General features: G+C 35.0%; 1 protein-coding gene across 20 annotated transcripts in view; it reads left to right on the forward strand.

Moving 5' to 3' along the window:
• The window catches only part of LOC125682170 (centriolin-like), a 72056-nt gene that overhangs the window by 46075 nt on the left and 1414 nt on the right, over positions 1-24567 (forward strand). For 10 of the 20 annotated variants that reach the window (XM_056155117.1, XM_056155111.1, XM_056155114.1 and 7 more), the window contains 22 exons: positions 402-514; positions 2390-2455; positions 4440-4508; positions 5283-5446; positions 5711-5906; positions 6098-6304; positions 6459-6523; positions 8463-8589; positions 10315-10479; positions 11079-11354; positions 12375-12592; positions 12732-12889; positions 13389-13651; positions 13899-13952; positions 14261-14362; positions 14587-14656; positions 14799-14899; positions 15156-15239; positions 19155-19295; positions 19778-19849; positions 20754-20855; positions 22749-22847. In XM_056155117.1, the coding sequence (XP_056011092.1) occupies positions 402-514; positions 2390-2455; positions 4440-4508; positions 5283-5446; positions 5711-5906; positions 6098-6304; positions 6459-6523; positions 8463-8589; positions 10315-10479; positions 11079-11354; positions 12375-12592; positions 12732-12889; positions 13389-13651; positions 13899-13952; positions 14261-14362; positions 14587-14656; positions 14799-14899; positions 15156-15239; positions 19155-19295; positions 19778-19849; positions 20754-20855; positions 22749-22847 (2912 nt within the window). The remainder of the gene's footprint in view (positions 1-401; positions 515-2389; positions 2456-4439; positions 4509-5282; positions 5447-5710; positions 5907-6097; positions 6305-6458; positions 6524-8462; positions 8590-10314; positions 10480-11078; positions 11355-12374; positions 12593-12731; positions 12890-13388; positions 13652-13898; positions 13953-14260; positions 14363-14586; positions 14657-14798; positions 14900-15155; positions 15240-19154; positions 19296-19777; positions 19850-20753; positions 20856-22748; positions 22848-24567) is intronic. The other 10 variants (XM_056155124.1, XM_056155126.1, XM_056155127.1 and 7 more) reach the window with 8 other exon arrangements.

The following is a 24567-nucleotide window of genomic DNA, read 5'->3' on the forward strand; positions in this document are numbered from 1 at the left end:
TAAAGTTATTTAGGAGCATTAGGATTCATATTTACCAATGGGTTTCTTGGTATATCACAGACTGAAAAGTGGTGCATTTGGAATTAATGAGTAATTAAGCAATTAATTAACACCTGGTCTGCATGGTAGGTTTTCTTTTGTGTTGATACCATGAATATCAAGATATAAAACCGTTGTCAGGAACTTCAGAAATTTAAAAAAATTGTTATCAGGGATCAGTGTGCCTGATATTTACTTGTTCTAAAATGAATTTGTTTAAATATTACTAAAACATGTGCATGATTTTATTGCTGTTGAAGTCTTGATGTAAATAACTTCTTTTTGCCAGTGATAAGTGTTTGTGTTGAATGGATTAGTTTGCAGAATCATAATAAAATGTATTGACCGGTGATGCATTTCAGTGGCCGGATCCATTAGTATGGACGGTGGTCAGCCACGGGGAATCCTGAAGAATGCTGATACTGGCGGGGACGACACGTACCTGTTCTGCAATGTTCCGGAACACCATGACCTGGTAAATAACATTGAATGAGGAATAGTTAGAGTGTGTGGAAAAACAAGAGAAACATCCTACTGCTTATTGCTAATTGTTATTTTGATGCATAAAATGCATTTGATTTTCATGCAAGAAAACAAAATAACAAAACAACAAAAAACTGCTTTCTTTCTTTCCATGAATACTTTTTGTCTTTTTGAGAAATAATTTTTTTGCTTTTAATAGCATTAGGTTAACCACATAGTTAGATTTAATACAAAGCTTGTAACACTTTATGTGGGAGAGAGATTTAAGTGGAATTCATTAATGTCTTCTGATCTGTGTGTACATCACAACTTCAATATCCCACGTAAGCTTACATCAGATGTTATCAGTCTTATGTAAATAAAGCTTTACCCACAATAACAATATCAATACCACACGGTGCGATGGACTGGATATTAGTGCTGGATGTACACAAAACAAAACTCATTTCATACTGGCTTTTATCACTTTAATTCAATGTTCTTTCTTTATTGTTGTCAGTAGGCAAAATGATATCATTTTATTCTCCTGTGATATTGATGCAATTTAAAATCTCAGTGCAGTGCTAAACCATTCAAAGTTGACACTGAACTTAAAAAATCATTTGGAAGATGATAGACATTATTCTCATAAATAACATGTGGAATTTCTGGAGCACTCAGTAATGCTCACTGACAGGTACTGGACAAAGTCTAGACTCAGTCGAGGTCAGTTGCATTTCATAAAGAAGATTGATTGCCAAGTAGATCTTAATATGATATGAAAATTAAATAGCCAGAAAATGGCATAAAGCTATTCGACACTTGTATTTAAAATGCCCGTTAAGAGATATGCTTATCAATGAAAAGGTGAAACTAATACCCTATGTTACAACTACAGGGGATTAGGCTTATAACCTGAAACCAGCAAAAAGTCAGGAAGAAATGCCAGGGTTTGGTTGTGGGCCATTTTGATTAGACATTAAAATGAATTCAGTCCTGCAGTAACTGTAATGCTTCCACATATATTTTGTTATAAAGAACTATATTCAGTGTCTTATTAACATCTGCCCCATAAAATGTTAACATGATTGGAACTTCCTGTAACTCGCAGTAACAAAAAGAAATTGTTACCTACTGAAAACATGTAGTTATTAATTGCATTGATTGTGTTCATTTGTTTCTATGATGTTACAAAAGTGGCCAATTCCTGAAATCTGTCTAAAATGCAGACAAAAGTTCAAAATTCTGTATAAAGTTTGCTTTAGAAATGAAAGAGTGGGTACCAGTCAGATCCTTTGACCTTGTGTAGCAATCAGAATCCAGTGTTGGAGCAGGTCTATGTTTCCCAGCACTTCAAAGAAATTCATCCTACACGATTCAGTTTCATCACTGGTTATATAGTGACGCTTTCTCATTTACTGTTGGGTAACTTAACAAGACAGTCGTATAATAGCTCAATACTGTATTTTGTTTTCTAGGAGGACTATGTTGTAGCTCAATACTGTATTTTGTTTTCTAGGAGGACTATGTTGTAGCTCAATACTGTATTTTGTTTTCTAGGAGGACTATGTTGTAGCTCAATACTGTATTTTGTTTTCTAGGAGGACTATGTTGTAGTAGCTCAATATTGTTATTCTGTTTCTAGGAGGACTATGTTGTAGCTCAATACTGTATTTTGTTTTCTAGGAGGACTATGTTGTAATAGCTCTAGGAGGACTATGTTGTAATAGCTCAATATTGTTATTCTGTTTCTAGGAGGACTATGTTGTAATAGCTCAATATTGTTATTCTGTTTCTAGGAGGACTATGTTGTAATAGCTCAATATTGTTATTCTGTTTTTAGGAGGACTTTGTTGTAATAGCTCATTATTGTTTATTTTGTTTTTAGGAGGACTATGTTGCAGAACTTCAGGAAAAGCTACGAAAAATGAAAACAAAATTGGCTCGAGATGAGGTATGTACCATCGTATGAATATCTACCCCATGTAACTTGGGATGAGATCTGTAATATAATTTCCTTCTAGACATAAATTGAGACGAGATATATAATATAAATTTCTATCCCACATAGCTCAAGATGAGATATGTAATTTAAATTTCTACCCCACATAGCTCGAGATGAGATATGTAATTTAAATTTCTACCCCATAATTTGGGGGAGTTTTGGGGAGGAGATAAAAAAATTATTTTAAGAATTGTATGTACACTGTACATGTTCCAACAGGTGTAAGAACTATAATTCTGCTTTATTCATGTTATATGTTATATATCTAGGACTTAGAAGAGGGTATGTTATTCATTAGGTACTGAAACATTGGTCTTAATTTTATGGTAATAGAGTATTGATGTGGTCATTGGTTATTGCGTTCATCATTGAAGACAGAATTAAAGATTTTGCACCAGAGAAATACTTAGTACATGTTCGGACATGCATAAGGATTTGGGATATAGGAGATATGATTTATTAGATTTTAAAACATGTTGATTAAACCATGTGATCTCTGTAAGTTGTTCTCTGCAGAGTATAGAATAATGTTTTGTAAAGTTGCTTAATTCATCAACCATTGACACATGATATTTATTGATTTGAAATTAAGTGTAATATTTTGACACATGGTATTTATTGATTTGAAATTAAGTGTAATATTTTTATACATGGTATTTTTATGGCCCCCCCCCCCCCCCCACCCCCCCCCCCCCCCCCCCCCCCACCCCTTTCAAAGGAGAGGGGCATATTGGTTTGCACCTGTCGGTCGGTCGGTAGACCACATGTTGTCCGCTCAATTTCTCGAGAACCATTTACTTGATGATAATGATATTTCATATGTGGGTTGGTTATGAGTAGAAGAGGACCCCTATTGTTTTTCACATCCAAAGGTCAAGGGTCAATCTACTCTTGACATAGGAATATAATGTCTGCTCAATATCTTGAGAACTCTTTGCTTGACAGACATCAAACTTGGCACACTGGTACGTCCTAAGGAGTAGATGACCCCTATTGATTTTGAGGTCATATGGTCAAAGGCCAAGGGTCAAACTGGGCATAGGAATATACTGACCATTCAATGTCTAGAGAACCCTTTACTTGACAGACATCAAACTTAGTACACTGGTATATCTTCAGAAGAAGATAACTCGTATCAATTTTGAGGTCACGTGGTCAAGGGTCAAACTAGACATGGGAATATACTGTCTGCTTAGTATCTTGAGAACCCTTTTCTTGACAGACATCAAACTTGGTACACTGATACGTCTTCAGGAGAAGATGACCCCTATTGATTTGAGGTCGCATGGTCAAAGGCCAAGGGTCACATTGGACGTAGCAATATACTGTCCGTTCAATATCTTGAGAACCCTTTGCTTGACAGACTTCAAACTTGGTACCTGGTACACTGGTACATCTTCAGGAGAAGATGGTCCCTATTGATTTTGAAGTCACATGTTTAAAGGTCAAGGGTTAACCTGGACATTTGAATATACTGTCCACTCAATATCTTGAGAACCCTTTGCTTGACAGACATCAAACTTAGTACACTGGTGTATATTTAGGAGAAGATGACCCATATTGATTTTGAGGTCAAAAGTCAATAGTTGAACTGGACATAGTAATATATTGTCTCCTATATTTTGAGAATTATTTGCTTGATTGACACCAAACTTGGTACACTGGTACAGCATAAGGAGTAGATGACCCCTATTGAATTTTAGGTCTCATGGTCAATTCACTCTTGACATAGGAAGATATTGTCTGCTCAATATTTTGAATTGATGATACTACTATCAATTAAATGATGTGTGTGTATAACCCTTTTCAATTTTGCACCATGGGGGCATATGTGTTTTACAAACATCTCTTGTTTTATTTGACATATTTAGTGTAATATTTTGAGACATGGTATTTGTTGATTTGACATTAAGTGAAATATTTCTATATGTAGGAATTACAGAGACAAGCTGAGGAGGAGGATGACAATCGACTAATACGTAGACTCCGAGGAGAGTTAGAGGTACGCTCAAACTTTGTACAATTCTTTTGTACATTTATACTTGTTAGTTATAGAGACCCTCAAAATTTCTTATGTTTGAATTGACTCATTATAGCCAGTGAGAATTTTTGTCAGAATGACTTCAGTCCATCCATGAACTCTGTCATCATTTTGCCATTGGAAAAGGGGACATATTGGTTTACACTTCTCAGTCAGTAGATCAAGTATTGTCCACTTTTGAAATATCTTAAGAACACTTTGCTTGACAGACATTGAACTTGTTATACATTGTACTGGTTTTCCCTAAAGATTAGGTGACCCCTATTGATTTTGAGGTCAAAGGTCAAGGGTTAATCTACTCTGGTGATTGGAAGATATTATCGATTCAAAACCTTGAGAACTCTTTGCTTGACGGACATCAAACTTGGTACAGTTTCCACCTAAGAAGTAGATGTCTGCTATTGATTTTGAGGTCAAAGGCCATGGGCCAATCTACTTTGATCTCTGCTCAATATCTTAAGAACCTTTTGCTTGACAGACATCAGACACAGTTACATCCTAAGGAGTAGATGACCCCCATTGGTTTTCAAGGTCAAAGGTCATGACTTCTAAATGACTGCTCAGTATTGTAGTTGCCCCTGATTGATAGATAACCCGTATTTTTCACTATCATTACATACCTTTTAAATGTAAAGTTGATCCTTTTCAATGTTGCCAAGTTGGGATATATGTTTCTAAAATATTTCTATGAAGGTAGTTAAGCTTTTTTACTTTAGTGCTTCTTTTCTTTGACAGCAAAGACGAGATGAACTTGAGGGGTTGGATTTGGCCATTGATAAACAAAAGAAATGTTTGAAGGATCTCAAGAAAGAGGAAAAATTCCTGGAAAATGAGAGAATTGCAGCACGGGATGAATTGCATTTCATGAAACATCACAATGCTAGAGAAAGCAAGAAACGGTGAGAAAGATTTGTATAGATATATACATGTGAATTGTAGTAGTGTATACACAAATATTACATGAAGGGCGAGGAATATACATACAGTTATAGATATATATATGTGTAATATAAAGATGTAGATATATATTGCATGTAAATATATATATACATATATATATATATATATATACATATGTGAACATTAATTGTATAATTATTTTCAATATACAATATCTGTATCTGCGATGATGCGTTTTATTACGTGTATTATAATTTCACTAGACGATTACGAGCCAATGTGTTTGAGGAGTCTTTCACAGAGGAGGATGAGATAGGCCTGGCAGGAAGCCGTAGAAAGTTTCTGCGAAATGAAATTGACGCACTTGAGAGAACCTTGGCTAAGCGGAGAAATCAGTTACAAGATGCGGACAAACTTTTGCGTGTCTGCAGCTCAGACCTCCAGGAAGCCAAGGAAGAGGTGACTTAAATAAATATGTTTCCCCTGGAACTGATACTTCTGTGTCACAAGCAACTAATCGTTTCATGTGAAATATTCGAGATTTTTAACAAGATTTTGCAAGGAAAATATATAACTTTTAAAAAGAATGTAACTCTTTGAACATGTATGTGTTGATATGGATGTTTTATTGGACTGTTTTTGTGATACAGGCAAGGCAGACAGTGGAAAAGTATGACATGGCCACAGAGAGTTTACAAAATACTGTGAAAGAGACCGGAGAGCTAGAAAAACGAGCCAATCAGGCAGGGGTTGAGCTCATTAAAGCATCAGACACGCTCCGTGCAATAAGGGCTGAGGTCAAAGATATGGAGCGGAAACAAGCTAAGCAGGAGAGACTGCTCCGCGACATCAACCAGGTAAATATGACCAAAGTCACAGCATACTACACAATACGGAGAATTGAAAATCAGGAACTGTAAAATAGTAATACACACATGTACCTGAGAATGGAAATCCTGCAATACCTGACTAACATATTTGATGAATTGACATATTGGATATCTTTTGAAGGTCACGGCCAAAAAAGATGCAGAGTACAAGGACCTTGACAGCAGAATTAAAAGTGCTACACAAAAGTGAGTTAATCGCATGTAATCCTTCAGTAACATATTTTACATCATGTGTAATCCATCAGGAACATATTTTACATCGCATGTAATCTGTCAGTAACAAATTTTACATTGCATGTAATCTGTCAGTAACAAATTTTACATTGCATGTAATCCGTCAGTAACAAATTTTACATTGCATGTAATCTGTCAGTAACAAATTTTACATCGCATGTAATCCGTCAGTAGCAAATTTTACATCGCATGTAATCTGTCAGTAACAAATTTTACATCGCATGTAATCCGTCAGCAACATATTTTACATCGCATGTAATCTGTCAGTAACAAATTTTACATTGCATGTAATCCGTCAGTAACATATTTTACATCACGTGTAATCCATTAGTAACATATTTTATGTAGCTTGTAATCCTTCAGTAACATATTTTACGGTGTGTACATGTACACGGTGATCATTCTGGTTTAAACTGTTTATGACAGTGCATTGCCATGGTCACGTTTACCAACAGCACTAACCAAGCAATATATTGAATCAGGGATTTTGCAGATTCATTCCCGATGATCTTCCATTTGAATCAAGATATTTTGAAGATATGCATACCTTTCCCATATATAAAAATACACTTTGCAACTACTTTTTGAGGAATTTTGATGAATATTTGAATTCTTTGACATGATTATCAGCAGTATGTGTAATGCTTTATTGCTGATTACCGTGACAAATGAGGGTTGTCCCAAAATTCCGTGTACAAGCAGCATTTCTGGGTTATCTAATGTCACTGAGAAATTAATTTTAACAACATGAAGAGCAAATAATTTTCAATAAAAAGATTCAATATCAATTGTCATTAAATAGGAAAAATTTAGATTTTTCATGATAGAGAAGCATAAAGCAGCACAATGTAAGGGAAAAAAATAGTGAACTAAAATACTTGAAACGACTTTACAATCGCGGAAAAAACTTTGCTCATTTCATTTCTGAAAGTATATTTTCATAGAGGAGTTTTGTTTAGATACTCATTTTTATACCCAGGAAATTTTATTATGATGTAATATTTAAATGAATTATGATGTATCGTGCAACAGTTTGGAGTTGAAAATGTACAGCAAAACAGCGACATCCGCGTCAAACACGGCACATCAAGAAGTCATAAAATTATGCACATGCAGAACTCGGCTTGACTCCAACAGAGACTCACAAGCAGTTAAAATTGACAGAATCGCTCAAAAATATTTCTCGTTCCCTGGTGTTCAAATGGCACAAATTATTTTCTGAAGGATATGAGGGCAGTGCAGAAAGAAAGGCCTGCCGAAGGATGAATCGATGAAAAAACGATAAAATTACTGGATGACTATTCGGGACAACAAACGTCTGGCCGTACGAGAGATTAAAGAAATTTTGGGAATCAGGAAATCATCTGTTCACTGCATTAAATTGGATAATTTAGGAATGCACAGGGTGTGTACACGTTGGGTACCTCAGCTTTAAAAACTGAAGAAAAACAAAGAAGGATTTTTTCAGACAGCTTCAATCCGCGAGAAAAGTTTGACGTTGCAAGTTGCGCTGCCAAGCACAACCTTATTTTAAAATAATTAATTTTCTCAAAAAAGCTAAATGAAATGCAAAAATTGAAATTTTGGGTATTGGTCAACAATGGTATAAATGGTAATATTTATCAGTTTTTATAAATTAAATCGATACTTTAGAAGTTATAAGCCCAGTCCATGGAATTTTGGGACAATCTTCGTATGCTACTTCTGTACTGCTGTGAAATGTGACATTCATTTTTATCCTCTCTCGCCCTCATAAGGGAACTGTTCATGTGTTTCATAAGCGAAGCTCTTAAGAGAAAGATTTGATTGATCAGTTTGATGTTGTTGAAGTTTATAAACAATTCTTTTCCTGCACTGCAAAAGCAATTGAAATATCTTAAAATATTCACAGCTTACACAAACTTCATGGGGAGCTTACTGCAGCAGCTGCCAGAGAAAAAGAAACTGTATCAGCATTAAACGATGCAGAGGAAGTGCTCTCAAAACGGCGAGCAGACATTGCAAGAATGAACGACCAGGTAATTGGGCAAGAATTTTAAAATTTCTAAATCTCTTCTCAAGTAGGTGAGAAAATTTTACCTGCCAAACTCTTAATCCCAATCCCATACAATGAGAAGCATTACATGTGAAAAGGTGAAGTTCTTTAACAGAACATTTCTTTGGAATTGTATTTTTCAGTTGCATCCTAGAGCGCAAAAACGGCGATCAAACCCGAGACATGTCAAACTATAACTCGCCACCAGCAGAGCCCGATAACTAGTGTATTATAGGGTTTGAGTGGATAAATATTTTGCCATTGTGTGTTGATGTGCTATAATGATTTGAACACCATGTATAACATATAAATATGGATTATCTATATAAGATGAGATGTCTGCGCTCAGCTTTTCTGCTCTCGCTGCATATTTATTTTGCATTCTCCCCTCACTGGCCACTGCATATTCCCCATTCACTCCCAAGCATATTCCCCATTCACTCCCTAGCATGCATCTTTTAACGGTTTATCCATACCTTCATGGATAAAAATGTCCACACTACAATTAATTACATGTGCATTAATTTCTGTTGTATAATTTAATTTCCCTTTATTTATATTCCTGTGTATATTGTAAATAAATATAACCCTTCCCTGAAAACAGGGTCCTTCCTATGTGTAAATCTAGGGTTTGCTGTTTATTCAAAGCATACTAGAAATTGCTAGAACAGGCTTAGTACTTAGTGTGACATAATATAAAACGTGGCATATGATTCTTTATTTGATACCTTTCTGAGCAATATAGAAATACCCCAACATGATGTACTTTAATGCACACTCAGCACAAAACCGTTTGGTTGTGGTATTCACTGATGATACTGGGGCTTTATCTTCATGGCTTACAGCTGCACTTAGTGGGTTGAGTGGACCACCAAACTGTGTGCTGGAATCCTGTCCATCCCTTCCTTTTTATGTTGACTTCTCCACATTCACACGCAGCCTTTGAGACTGTTCTGTCGTTTGTTGTTGTGTGCACTGTTTTATTGTCTGCAGTCTTACAGGCAATGTGATTCTGTAAATCCATGTTTACATTGATATACTCGGGAAAATTTTCATTAAAACACTTTATAAAGATGTTGTAGAGGGCTGGCTGGTGGTGAGTTCAATTAATGATCTAGCAATTCATTATTTTTTGATATTAAAAAAGTATGTGTTTGTATTGAAAGAGAAAGCATTTATGTCAACATTTCATTTGTGATGGCCATTGTAGTGCTGGACTGAGATCTGATTCTCTGGACTGTGATTTTTAAGTGTGATGGATTTTATTTTGAAGTGATATTGTTCAATTTTACATTTCACATTTCAAGCAATATATATTTTTTTGTACAACTTTTCTATATTTTGAATAAAAAGAAAACAATCATGAATATTTCACAAATTTGTCATTCAAGGTGCAACTGAAAAAAAGGTTATTCATATTTTAGAGAAGTGAGATGTATATCATCTCAAGTCTTACAGAATTGAGATTCAAATGTGATGTACATAATGAAGGCTATGGTGATAATCAAAATTTCACAAAATTGTTTTATCATAAAATATAATTAAGAAGTGAAAAGACTGTGACATAGGGGCCAGGCATACATTAATTTCGCTAAATACCAATCTGAACATGATTATGGTAAGTGGTACACCATCTTCAGAGCAAATTCTAGTAAATTTACAGGAAAAACAATGGAGTAAAACATCTGACATTAGCATTATTTTTCAGATTGATCAGCAAAAGCAAGAATTGGAAAGGCTGGACCAGAAAATGGGTAAAAAGAGAACGGAATTCCAGATCCTTCAGGATTCCCTGGAGAAAAAGTCCACAGAGCTGACATCAGTACTACGGGAGGCTGAGGCAGAGTGTGCATCCCGGCAAAGGGAGGCAAAGGTAATTATTGGGGAGGGGAGCTAAGGTAATTATTGGAGAGAGAGAGCAGGAGGAGGTTAAGGTTAGTATTAGAGAGAGATATAGGGAGGTTAGGCTAATTATTGGAGAAAGTGGGAGGCTAAGGTAATTATTGGATAGACCAGGGGAAGCTAAGGTAATTATTGGTGAATGAGAAGGGGGTTAGGGTAATTATTGGAGAGAGCAGGAGGAGGCTAGGGTAAATATTGGAGAGAGAGACACACACAGGGAGGTTAGGCTAATTGTTGGAGAGAGGGGGAGGCTAAGGTAGTTATTGGAGAGAGGGGGAGGTTAAGGTAGTTATTGGAGAGAGAGCAGGGGGAGGCTAGGGTAAATATTGGAGAGAGAGATAGGGAGGTTAGGCTAATTGTTGGAGAGACAGAGGGTAGGATAATCATAGGAGAGGGACAGAAGAAGGCTGGGTTATCCATATTGAGCAGCAATAAAAAAAAACAATGGTTGTCCATGTGAGATGCCAGTTGGTAAATTATGACTGTTTATGAGATAATTTATTTATTAAAGATACTGAAACGTTAATTATTTGTATCATAGCTCAGTGCATTGTCAAATGTTTTTCACAGGACTATAAAGAGAAAATAAGCGAGTTGGAAATGCAGAAAAATGAATTGTTACATACTCTGAAAATCAAACGTAATGAACTTCACAAACGCAAAGAGGAAGTGGAAACGGAGGACGAAGTGTTACAAAAACTGATCAATTCTGTGAACAAAAACAAGTCTGAACTTCAGCATATATTTGATATGCAAAAGATAGAAAAGCATGAACTGGACAGTTTGAAATCACAGCATGCACAGAAATTAGCAGAACTGGAGAAAACACAACGAGAATTGCTGGAGGTAAATTTAAATTGCGCATTTCCTTAGATAACCTTTCTGATTTCTTTTGATAGATTTTCAGAGACACCTCAAAACTCTCAAAAATTAAGAGCAACCCCTTCCCCCATTTCAATACAGTATGACTCACCTTATACTGGTAATAGCTACTATATCTTTGTGTATTTTTTATATTGTTTTGACCTGCGACAAAACCTAGGACATAGGGTCGCCCCCAAGCGGTCATAGATTTACGACGGAATTTCAATGTAACTCGCAAATCCTAAATCTTTATAAAGTGTTCATACATTGTAAGTTATGTCTTACGACTAATTCTAGGATTTACGACCTTTTTTAAAATGGACCCCAGGATTCCAAATGAATAAGTTTTGATTATGTAGAATGTAATTTATATAACATTTAGTTGTATATTATTCAACATTTGTCAGTAGCCTTAACTATGTTGCAATGTTCAAATGGTGCTGACATCTTTTCATCTCTATAAACATGTAGTTTAAAATACCATAAAGAAATGAGCTTTCCATCATATAAAGCTAGAGATCAGGAAGAAGACATGATTTATTTTACATTGATATGGTCTGGAAAGGAGGCTAAGTAATCAATATTAATGTATATTTTTGTCAAAATGTCACCAACGTTGGTCATCCCTTGGTACAAGTATTTAGAATAGGCTATAATGAACTGCCAAACCATAGTAAAAGTGCTGCACCTGTTTTTCTCAAGTTTTCTTGTTCTAAAATGTTTTTTTTTTCCCTTTTGAATGGCATGCTATGTTAAATTAAAAATAAATAAATGTTTATTTGGTATATACATATATACAAACATACATACATAAATACCAAGGTTAAGCCTCTAAGGCGTATTTCCAATGTGGTCCTTTGATGCACTGATGTTTGCGCTAGCGAGTCATTCATTTTAATGAATAAAAAGGAGCACTTATTGTGATAAAATTTTAAGTTCACTCGCAGGCTTTATTTATTAGCAACTGGTCATAAAATAAAATTGTAATGAACTTTCCATCAGGAGAGATCGCAGTTAGACCAACTTAGTGCAGAGACGAATCGAAAGTCTGCCGAGGTAGATCGTCTGCGACAGATACTGGACCGTGACAGACAGGAAGTGGAGAGACTGGCCATGGAAAAGCAGTCCTTGGAGGATCGTCTGACAGCCATGTCACGTGAGAAAGACTTGATGGACGACAGTACCAAAACCCTAGACAACAAAATAAACCAAATGAGAAGGTATGATTATCTCATAATCCTAATAATATTCATGCAATAGGTGTGATAACAATTTATGATTGCCAGTTGTATTTTTTAATCTTGTAAGTGAATACAGTGGTTGTGTATTGATGTGTTTATATTGTGATTATAATGGCAGAGCTCACAGGTCTGTAGAAGAGAAATTAGATTCTTCCACCAAGAGACTGGAGAATGTGGAGTCAGAACTCCGACATCGGGAGAAGGAGCTGGAGGAGTCCAACCATCAGCGAGCACAACTCCAGAAGGAGGTCCATGCCCTCAGGACCAATGCTAAAGGTAGGGCAGGAACCAGTCAAACCACATACAGTCAAACACACTTACACAGGTTCATCGCTAAAGGTAGGTTAGGAACCAGTCAAACCACATACAGTCAAACACACTTATATGGGACCAACACTAAAGGTAGGGCAGGACCATATACAGTTAAACACACTTATAGCTAAGTGTTGAGGACAAACAATTTTGATTCGTTGTAAATGTAATTTGTTATTTCCAATGAGTTCATGATGTGTTTTAAAACTGCAGGAAATGAAAATCACTTTGCTGTAAGCATGAATTCGTTATAAGCATGTTCACTATAACCATGTTTTACTGTATGTCATGTTTAGATATGATATTGAATGAAAGCCATCTACTAAAGTCTTCTCTGTTGAGCATTGCAAAATTCAAATTTGAGAAAAATTTAATTAGAGTAATGTTTCATTGTACTCTGTATCTTTGAAACCCCATATTCTTCGGTAATATTTTTCAATTTACAAATTCATTTCTCCTGTAGACTGCAAAAGTGAGTTAAAAACTATGAAGGATCACATCAGAGATTCAGAGGATCAGCGTAAAAGTTTGGATCAAGATTTAAAAGACATCTATTTAAAAAGAGATGAAGCAAAATTGGAGTATGAGCGTTTGAATGAGGGCATTCGTCAGAGCAGGATAGCACACGATGACTACATGCGTCAAGAAAAGGTCAAGCAGTCGGAGCTTCAGGAACTCCTGAAAAATGTGAACGACAAGTCAATAGAATACCAAGAGGCAAAAATGGTGAGTGGAAAAGACACTTTAATGTCTGCTAATGTACTAGATCAATTTTCTGTATTTCTTTGTGGTAATTGTTGATATATTGTGAATCCACTGATAGAATTGAATTAGGCTTACAGATGGATCTACTGATAGTGTTACAATTGAAAACTGTATCGGTCTTTTGTAATTCACTGTATGATTATTCTAATTCAATGTTTGATTATTTTAATTCACTGTATGATTATTTCAATTCAATGTTTTATGCCAGGCACTGAATAAAGTCAGAAAGGAAGTCGAGCGAGAGGAGAGCAAACTAAACAAGGTAAGAAAATGCTGAAGTCCGTAGATCGTTTTTACTGTACATACATGTGTACATTAAAGTGTGGTAACAACGGAGATATCAATAGCTATACATTACCCTGGCTTGAATTTTAGAATTTGATTTAGAAATCCTTACATTTGAAATAGTCTAATTTGGCAAACAATTTTTAGTTGATATTCAGTTTATCTATATGAGAACAGAGTGTGTGCATTGTATTTCCCCAAGCTTTGAATCCTGGCTTATTCATTTTTCCATACCCTGCACTGAAGAACTTAGAATGTTTATGCTTCCTTATTTAACCCTTTCAGTTGGTCACTAATGCTAACTTAGAATTAGAGAACATTCGCTCCGACCTGCAATCCAAGCAGTTAGAGTTGGAACAAGCCACTTTCTCAGTCAGCAACCTCAAGGTGTGTATTAGGATCACAAGTTCAGATCATTGATATATTTACCTATCATTGACATGAAGAGAAGAGAACATTACAAAAGTATGCTTTTATACAACATTTTGAGAAAATATTAATGAAATTAGTTTAATTTTTGCTGTTTTTATGCATGCGTTTGTATGTAACACACAGAAAAGAATGTATTGAATTACAATTTTAGTTGAAGAATTTTTTTATTTGCATTGCAGAAAGAGTCAGAAAAATTGCATGTAGATGAAGTAAAGTTTATGGAATTGGACAAGCAAATCAAAAGTTTAGGTAACCTCAACGATACGCTAATTTCTCCCATGTACAAAAATCTGTATATGTAAAATTTGATGAGCTTTGGTGTAGTTTTCTTTCAAAATTTTGAGAACATGGAAGTAGATTGGATGTGTATTGAGATTATCTTGTTTTACAGAAAAAGAAATCTTAGACAGAAATGAGGAGAAGAACGAGCTGGCTAAGGCATTGTCAAGGTCATACGAGGAACTACAGAAAGCTCGCACTGCATCAGCTCAGGTAATTCCGGCCTCCACCTTTTGATAAAAAAAACAAAGTTTTTCTGATAGATTTTAACCCATAGGTTTGAATTGTTTTCTCTTTAGTGTATCAAGTAAACATGCGTTTACTTAAAATCTGATACGAAAGATCTGTAGAGGAGTACTAACTAAAGTTGTGTGCAGTATTAATTCATTTTTAGAGTAATGGTTTGATGTAAGAAATCTTAAACTTCTATTTATATCTGTGTACTTACCTTCACCTTCCTAAATCTCAGGAACAGGAACGAATGACGAGAGAGCGTTTAGAACTTGAAAATGCTCTCCATGACATTCAGACGCAACTAGAACAAGCAAAACAGGTAAAGGCTTGTGTAACCCCCCTCCACTTAAAATGTCTGCTTGTGTGTGCTTGCATGTCTGCTTTAGTAAAAGTCATTTTGTGTATTTGCATATAAAGTTCATAATGCATGTTCATTGGTACCTGATATTTATTCATTATATATCTTTCTGTTTTAAGTATGCAAGAACAAATTCTCAAAGAATTAGAATTTTTTTTATTATTTTTTTTAAGAATTCAAATTTGATTGCATTTTTTAATCTGAGAGATACTGTGATGTTTAATTTTGCTCTTACTTTGCTTTATCTGTAGTTGTCAGCTATTTGTAGAAATAGTTGCTCTCCTTTTTCAGATGTTGGACCATATTAGCACCAGCAATTAAATATTTAGATAGATCAAATCAGTACAATGTATTTATACATACTAATTATATTGTTTAGCATGAACCATACAATTTTTTAGCAGAAAAATAGACAAGTTTTTGCATGTTTTACATATGCATATTAATTCATTGGAGTCATTGATGATAGTTTTTCAAACTTATTGGGCTATTATCCTATCAGTTGTAAAGATGGAGTTTCATTGTTACATGTCAAGCAGAAAGACTTTCATGTATAAACACTCTCTGAATATCTCCTTTGAAGTTGTTGAGCATGTACTATGGTAAGCAGAGTAGGTATTTTGAACTTTATGCATGTGTGAAATCATTCAAATTAGACCATTATTTCAAAGATAGATCTTAGAATGATTGAAGTAATGAATATTTCCCCAAAAGTCTAAAAGTAACAATCTCACTTCCTGTATTCTCATATTTTTTTTTCATTTTATTTCCGTAATTGAAGATGCCTAATTGTGAAGAAACAAATGATAAGGTAGCACTCTGTATAGTTATTTAGTGATTCTTATTAACTACCAGTATCATGTGATGTATTCATTTCTTGTGTATGATATTTACTCCGGAAATAACCAATATCATGCTTATTTTTGATGTATTACGTCACAGCTGATGATGTCCATTAACAAAGAAACATTACAACATGTGGTAAAAGGGTTTTAACAGAGCCATGCTTACTTATGAATGTTTAACAGCTATCTCATTATTATCAATGAATATTACTGTTTAGATCAAGTTGTAGTATTTAATTCAATTTTAACAATTAATCATATAACAATAACAGAAAATGTATATGTGCTTTTCAAACCATTTAGTTTTAGCTGTTCAGAAAAGTATAATACATTTTCTTGCTTTTCCACATGTATTTAAGTGCATTAAAATATCAAAGCATTGCCAATGTTATGAAATCTATTCATCAGTTTCATGTTCACAAATCCATCAATGTTTGAATTTCATCAGATCTTTCGTATAAGCTCAAAATCATTGAATTTTTGTGTGGAGTATTTTTTACATTAGCAGTTCCAGTCCAAAGACTATTTCTACCTATGTAGCTATTGATAGCTATCTAGGTATTTAAACCTACTTAAAGTAGCTACTTCTACCTACTTTTACCTGTTTTTGAAAATATAAATAATAATTAAGGTGCATCTTTTAAACAGGTCAGTCGTTTTATGTATCATGTTGTGCATGTGCATGACAAAATTCAGAGTGTAAATTTGAATACTTTACGAGGGTGGAGAATGCAGAGGAAATGCATGAAAATTCATCCCAAAAACCTTTAATGTAAAAATGCATGAATGTAAACTTTAAATTAATACAGATTTGTAAGACATTCTAGACTTTTTATAATGTAGCTTTGATCCTAAGCTCCTAGAAAATTAACTGGGTGCTGTTATTGATGCAAATTTAAAAGGTTAGAAAGTAAGGGCTGTTCCAGAAATGATCAAATGGGGGGGTCAGGCGGCAAATGATATTTTTTTGTGTGGGTGGTCGTATTTTTTCATATTTTAATTGGTCCATGGTGGGATTGTTAATAAAATATTTATTATGGGTAGTGGGTAGTTTCTATTGTTTTATTTTGTGCTACGTGGGTGTTGAGTTTTCAGAATATTTTTATTGTCGCTCTTGTCGTGTTGGTTACAAAATGTCGGAGGGAAAATTGAAAACGTGCTTTCGAAATGCTGCTTTCGAAATCGAAAGTAACATAGAACTATTCGAGTTGTCGCTCTTTGCAGCGCATAACTTTCCATTATGGCACTCTTCAAATTAGAGGCGCATTTAATAGGGTCCCTTTGGACGTGATGGCGGCGAACTCTGTTCTGTAGATTATTACAGTTTACAGTGCATCGATTTTGGGAATATTTTGAAACCAATAGGTATTCCGTTTTCTAATAAAAATAGGCAAACCTTAGTTGATTTATACGAGGGTACCGATGTGTTATATTTATCAGTCGGTGTGATGGTGATATAGAGGCCTCCGGGCGCGGGCTCCATTAGAAGACGAACGATTCGTGGAAAAACATATCCATACCCATTTCATGATAATAGCATCGTTTGGACTCCCAATCTTTCCAACATTCCCGCCATAGATGCCTTTGATTGTTGATGTGACATCGTTTCTTCAAAACTACTGTGATACAATGTCGCACAGGCATTACCGCGTCATTGACTAGAATGTTTGTCCCGAAAACCTCGCGAGATTTGTACCGTTTTCATTTTTAAAAATATTTTTGTAAACCAAACCGGTTAGTTTTTTTTTTTTATTAGATGGGTCATTGTAAAATGAGTTTATTAATTTGATGGGTCATGGGGTAATTTTTAATTTTTTTTTTATGGGTGCTTGGTATATACAAAAGGTGCCTCCCGACCCCCCCATGTATTTATTTCTGGAATAGCCCTAATCATTTTTTGTCCAATATTTTTGTGGTATTCATCGTCAGTATATAAGAGAATCAAGAAATTTGGTACACACCATATTGTGCCGTTCCTGCGTTTGGCCACGAAATGCAAGTAAAGGAAAAAGTAGTTAAAAATAGCTACCTGGAGTAGGTTTTAAATACCTACGTAGCTATAAGTACCTACGTAGGTAGAAATAGTCTTTGGATTGGACCTGATTAGAGACATCATGACATAGATTGGTTATTTCTGATCTAGTGATAATCCTTCATAAGTAAGCATGTTTCCAGCGTGTGGACAAACCAACCCTGTTCTTGTTTCTGCAGGCAACGTTAAGTGTTGCTGCCAAACCTACCTAGAAATAGGGCTCATTGCTCAGCTTAACATTTGCATCAGTGAAAGTCCCAGTGCAGCATGTGCACTATCCAACCTTAACTCCCCCACAATCAGAGAGTTCAAAATGATGATCATTAGCATCTTGCCATTTTCATGTAGCATTCCCATTTTCATCAACAATTCTTTTTAATGTATAAATGAAGAAAGTTCATTTTCTATTGCAAATTTCACAAGTGTTTACTGGTATTTTTCACATTGATTCACAAATTTGGATGAACCAAGCTCACTGTACAATTAATGTGACAACTGAACCGTGAAGTCTTACTCCTTGTGTGTTGTGAAAATGCTGATTCAGCAAAAGCAGCAGATTTATCTGTGAATTAATTTTGTCACTTCAACGATTTTAACCAACACAGGAATTAAAATAGAAATTGACAAAGTTGGATTTTGATAATTAAAACTAGAAGAGAATAAATGCAATGACTAATTCAAATTAATAAAGCATCGTTAATGTTTGTTTTCATGCTGTTGATGACTCACAGTCACTATTTCAAAGAAATGCCATTTTCATTTTTTCACAATTGCTTTAATACACTATATTAAATCCACAAAATTTCAAGAAGAATGAAAAGCAATTTACACAAGTCATGAATCATATAATTCTATAAGCATCAGTTGAAATGACACATTGTAACATATTCAACCAATCATATCGCATGTTACATTCATGCTTTAATCATACCTTGTTTCAAACATTGCCCATGGTTTATTCTGCCTTGTGTAACTTTCTGGAATCTTTCAATCTTACAGGAAATGAAACAAATGCAGAATCGAACCTCTCACCAAGTAACTGAGCTGCAGAATTTGGCAGAAATCCAGTTTGGGAGGGCCAATCGGCTGGGAGATGAGCTCAATAAAATACGCAAAGACAACAAAGATATGAGGAAAAAGGTACTTTTCACTAGTAATTTTCCTTTTTAGATTGTAGAGTGGGTTTTCTTCAATTTTGTAAACTTTTCATAGTTTATTATCCAACTTTTCTTCTTTCAAAAATTCTGATTGTTTTAGTTTCACTTTGCATGCTATATAATGCAGATTTTACTATTATATATTTTACTTTTCCTTTCAAAGCCGAATATTCATGCATAAAATGAAAGTAAATCAGTTGTTTATAAATGGATTGACCATAAATGCATATGTACAGTTGTACATGTATTCTGCAAAGTAACAGTTGATTTACAATATTAAATCTCCCAAAATTGCCTCTGTTACTAACCTGCAAACAGGTAGAGTTTACTTTCTATGCTTTTCAATTTGAGATCTAGTTTTGAAAAAATAACATCCAATTAACAAGACGATTTATATTACTATGTGCTATTTACTGACCATGCAAGCTTCAGCAGTTGTTCTTTTACATCAGTTTCATTTTTCAGTTACTAATGAAGAATCAGTTGAATGAAATTGAAAAAGAAAGTGAGGACTGTTTGAATTCAAATATAGGTGATGTAAGTAACTTTTAACAAGGACTACTTGTAGGAGGGGTAGCATGCTGCACATTGTGCTTTTTGTATTGCCAGTAAGTAGTTGGAATGAGAGTATTAGAAATATCTACAACCTGTCATTAAATCAAAGGCTGTCTAATGTGTTTCATACCAATTATTAGGTCATTCTTTACACTCTGATTTTGACAAGAGTTTATTTGATCAAGTTATAGGGCCCACAGTGAATGTGACCAGTCGACAGGGGATGCTTATTCCTCCTAGACACCTGATCCCACCTCTGGTATATTCAGGGGTCCGTGTTTGCCCTACTTCTGCTCTGTGGGTTGTTTTTTTTATTGGAATTATGAGATTGACCACTCTTCATTTTTCCATGCCATCTTTTATAGAAACCCAAAATTAAAAGTCAGAATTTAAAAAAAAATAATTTGATCTCTTTTCATAAGACAGACATGATCAATATCAATTATATTAAATGTATTTGATGTAAACTCTTTAAAATTGTTTTAAGCAAAAATATAAAGAACACCTATGTATAAATTTATTTTAAGAATCCATTAATTGGATAGGTTGTAAATAATTGGAATACCAGTATTGCAACAGCATTATAGAGGAAGTCAGTTGTACACTAGACATTTTTGCAATAAATGGAAAATTTTTGGAGGAAAGAATGCTCAAGAAATCCAAAACAAAGTCAAAATAGCTATGCATGGATATCATCTAGTGTGTAGTAATCACTGCAAAAGTATGTAAACATCTTGCTTGTCTAGCACTTGCATTTTTCAAAATACAAAATTATCTCTTCTTTCATATTAACACATATTTATCCTGTAGACTTTTTGTTATTACATTTGCCTCAAGAAATATATCATGCTCATATGCACAATATCATCATCATGACAATTTTTAGCAGGACAACAATGAAAAGTCAGAAAATGATCCTCAGGATGCAGATATCATAGACCAACATCTTGCAAACCTCCAGAATAATTCCTCCCAGCCATGCCATGAGGTTCCTGTGTATTCATGTGTTCAAACTGGGGGAATTTACACACTAGCCAGAGTAGAGGGACTTCCTAAAACCCATTGTATCTGTGTAAAAATAGAAATTAAAAAAATGTCAGGCATCACTATAACTTACACAAAATTACTGACTCTGAATTCCTGTATGGGGTTATAGTCAGAGAATGAAGTCCAACCTGATACGTAAGGCCACAGTGTCCAGAAAGTCTATTAGCTGTCTACCCTCTGTTGTATCAAATGACGACGGATTACTCCGTTTACCTGATCAAGATATAGGGCTCACGGCAGGTGTGACTAGTCGACATGGGATGCATACTCCTAGACACCTGATCCCACCTCTGGTATATCCAAGGGTCCGTGTTTTCTAGGGGTGGGACGATACATCGGTGCACCGATGCATCGCGATATTTTTTCTGACGATCTACGTATCGATACACCCACTGAAATAACGATACTTCCATTTAATCCAAAAAAATCCGAACGGAAGAATTCAGTTATTTTACACTCGAAAGTGAAAGTAAAAGTACGATATGATTGTCAAAAATGGCAGCGAAGCAGGACTTCGTCAAATTAGTAATACCAACTGGCGCTAAATCTGCGGTTTGGGATTCATTCGGGCTACCCGTTTATGAGAAAAATGGGGTTCGAACCACAGATAAATCAAAGGTAATCTGTAAAGTTTGTGATATTCAACTGAAATACAATGGGAATACGACGAACATGATGAAGCATCTTCGCAGACATCACCCGTCTGCTATGTTGTCTCCAACATGCGGCGGAACAAAGTCAACCAACATAAAAAAAAAGAGAATGACACTGATTTGCCACGAGCATCATCATCGGGACAATTACTTTTGACAGACCTGAAGAAACACACAAAATATTCCTCGGATTCGACCCGGGCTAAGGCATTAAACAGAAAAGTTGGGGTGTTTATTGCCAAGGATTTGAGGCCCCTGTCAATTGTCGACAATAAGCATTTCCGAGAGTTTGTCACGGAATTAGACCCAAGGTATTCTTTACCTACCAGAAAGCACTTTTCTGATAAAATAATTCCTCAGCTGTATTGTGAATTTGTTTTTCCCTTATTAAATTTGAAAGTTTGAAACTCTTTTTACAGTCTTTTACTAACATGAAAAGTATCGCGATATATATCGTATCGTGTCTATGGTATCGTGATACGTATCGGATCGGCTTTATGCTGTATCGTCCCACCCCTAGTGTTTTCCCTACTCTCTATTTTGTATTCCTCATAGGAGTCATGAGATTAATCACTGTTCATTATCTTCACCTTTTTATGGAGCAAAAAAAAGTGTTTCCATTTTTTTATATTACTAAGTACACATACCAAGAATACTTTCAATTTTTGAGTTTTCAAATAAATATATGGAACAGTCCAAAATGGGTAAACTATCAAACAAAAATTGATAAAGATTAGCATCAGCAAAGTGGGACCGACTCCGGGAGGTGAACAGTAAAGGGACATAAGTCTGCTGATTTGTGTCTATTTATCCTCAAAAATCTGGCCAGTGTGTAAATTATCCAGGTATATGTTCATTAACCTGTCTGTAAGCACTGTGTAATATTCATAAGATTCATCTAAGTAGTTGTATTCCTTGTATGATAACTCTCAGAACATCCATTGATATTTAATCATATATTGCATCATCACTATTTCTGTTATCTTTAATTGTATTATTTTTGTTCTCTTGCAAGATATATATTGATGATAGTTTTAATCTCAGAGTGTTATAAAGATTTCGATGTAGTTTATTGTAATTGCATCTTGGTAAGATACAGAATGAAAATAGATGGAAAGGTGAATAAAAATTTTCAGAGTTTAGTTACCCAATGATTTATATATTATACATTGTATCCCTAGATGATGTCTGATAACAAAGAGAACATCAATAATGAGGGAGGAGGGACTGTCAAGGAAAACATAAAGGGCAAAATGACTGAGGAACAGGACCTTCTAAGGGTAAGTCATCAATTACAATCACTAAATCTCCAAAAATGACAGAAACAGGACCTTCTCAAGTCCTCAAATACAATCACTAAATCTCCACAAAATCACAGAAACAGAATCTTCTAAAGGTAAGTAATAAATGACAGGACAGGACTTTCTAAGGGTAAGTCCTCAATTACAATCACTAAATACCTTCAAAATGACAGGACAGGACTTTCTAAGGGTAAGTCCTCAATTACAATCACTAAATCCCTTCAAAATGACAGGACAGGACTTTCTAATGGTAAGTCCTCAATTACAATCACTAAATCCCTTCAAAATGACAGGACAGGACTTTCTAAGGGTAAGTCCTCAATTACAATCACTAAATACCTTCAAAATGACAGGACAGGACTTTCTAAGGGTAAGTCCTCAATACGGGATATCGGAACTAGAAAATTTTGGAACTCTTCAGAAAATGAAGTTACAAAAATTAAGCTTCACTTGGGCAACTCTTGTATACAAAATAGTGAGGGCTAAAGACGACTCATTTCTGATACAAAAATATTTACCTGGTTTGTAAGTTATTTTGCAGAATGTTGTAAGTGAATGTTCTAGTACCAAAAACATGAGTTATTGGATTAAATTTCTGATGTTTAAAAGCGAAAATTAAAAAAAATTATTTCCTCTATGTACATATGTGGATAATTTACATGTACTTAAGGAGATTTATTTTCTCGAGTCATTAAAACAACCAACCGCAATAAAATGATATAAATAATCACAATTTATGCATCGATCCCCAGATACGTACATACAGTGCTCAACATGTAGCCCTCCCCCTCACTTCTAACACACACACACACACACACCCCCCCCCCCCCCCCCCCCACCCACCCACCCACCCACACACATTTTCGTGACGTACTTATCGTGTTATTATCATATACAATGTTTGTTGTTTAGTACATGCAAAGATCGAATTGTTAGCTGGTCACTTGTTATAATGGCGATGAGAGGTAGTAGAAATGCAAGTATTGAACTCGTACTTGTACTGAAGAATACCCACCCCCCCACCCACCCCACCCTTTTGAGTTTACCATTTTGGAGTTTGGGCAGAATTGCTTTTCTTGCTAAAAAAAATTTCTAAATATATAATGGCACCTTTTTTCTCCATTTGCTCCCCATCCCTCTACTTTTAAAATTGACGCTTAACTGTCCCTGAACTCACTATATCTGATAATAATTATTAATATCTAGGTGCTTGTCTATTGAAAGTTGCCCAAGTTAACGCAGAAAACGTGATCTCGTTGGGCATACTAAATATTAAAAGCATGACGGAATCGGAGAGGAAATAATGGTTCCGATATTCCGTATTAGAATCACTAAATCTACACAATATCACAGAGGAACAGGACATTCTAAAGACATCAATTACAATCACTAAATCTCCACAAAATGACAGGACATGACCTTCTAAGGGTAAGTCATCAATTACAATCACTAAATCTCCAAAAATGACAGGACATGACCTTCTAAGGGTAAGTCATCAATTACAATCACTAAATCTCCAAAAATGACAGGACATGACCTTCTAAGGGTAAGTCCTCAATTACAATCACTAAATCCCTTCAAAATGACAGGACAGGACTTTCTAAGGGTAAGTCCTCAATTTCAATCACTAAATCCCTTCAAAATGACAGGACAGGACTTTCTAAGGGTAAGTCCTCAATTACAATCACTTGACAGAGGA

Source organism: Ostrea edulis, chromosome 2, assembly GCF_947568905.1.
Source record: "Ostrea edulis chromosome 2, xbOstEdul1.1, whole genome shotgun sequence".
NCBI lineage: Eukaryota > Metazoa > Mollusca > Bivalvia > Ostreida > Ostreidae > Ostrea > Ostrea edulis.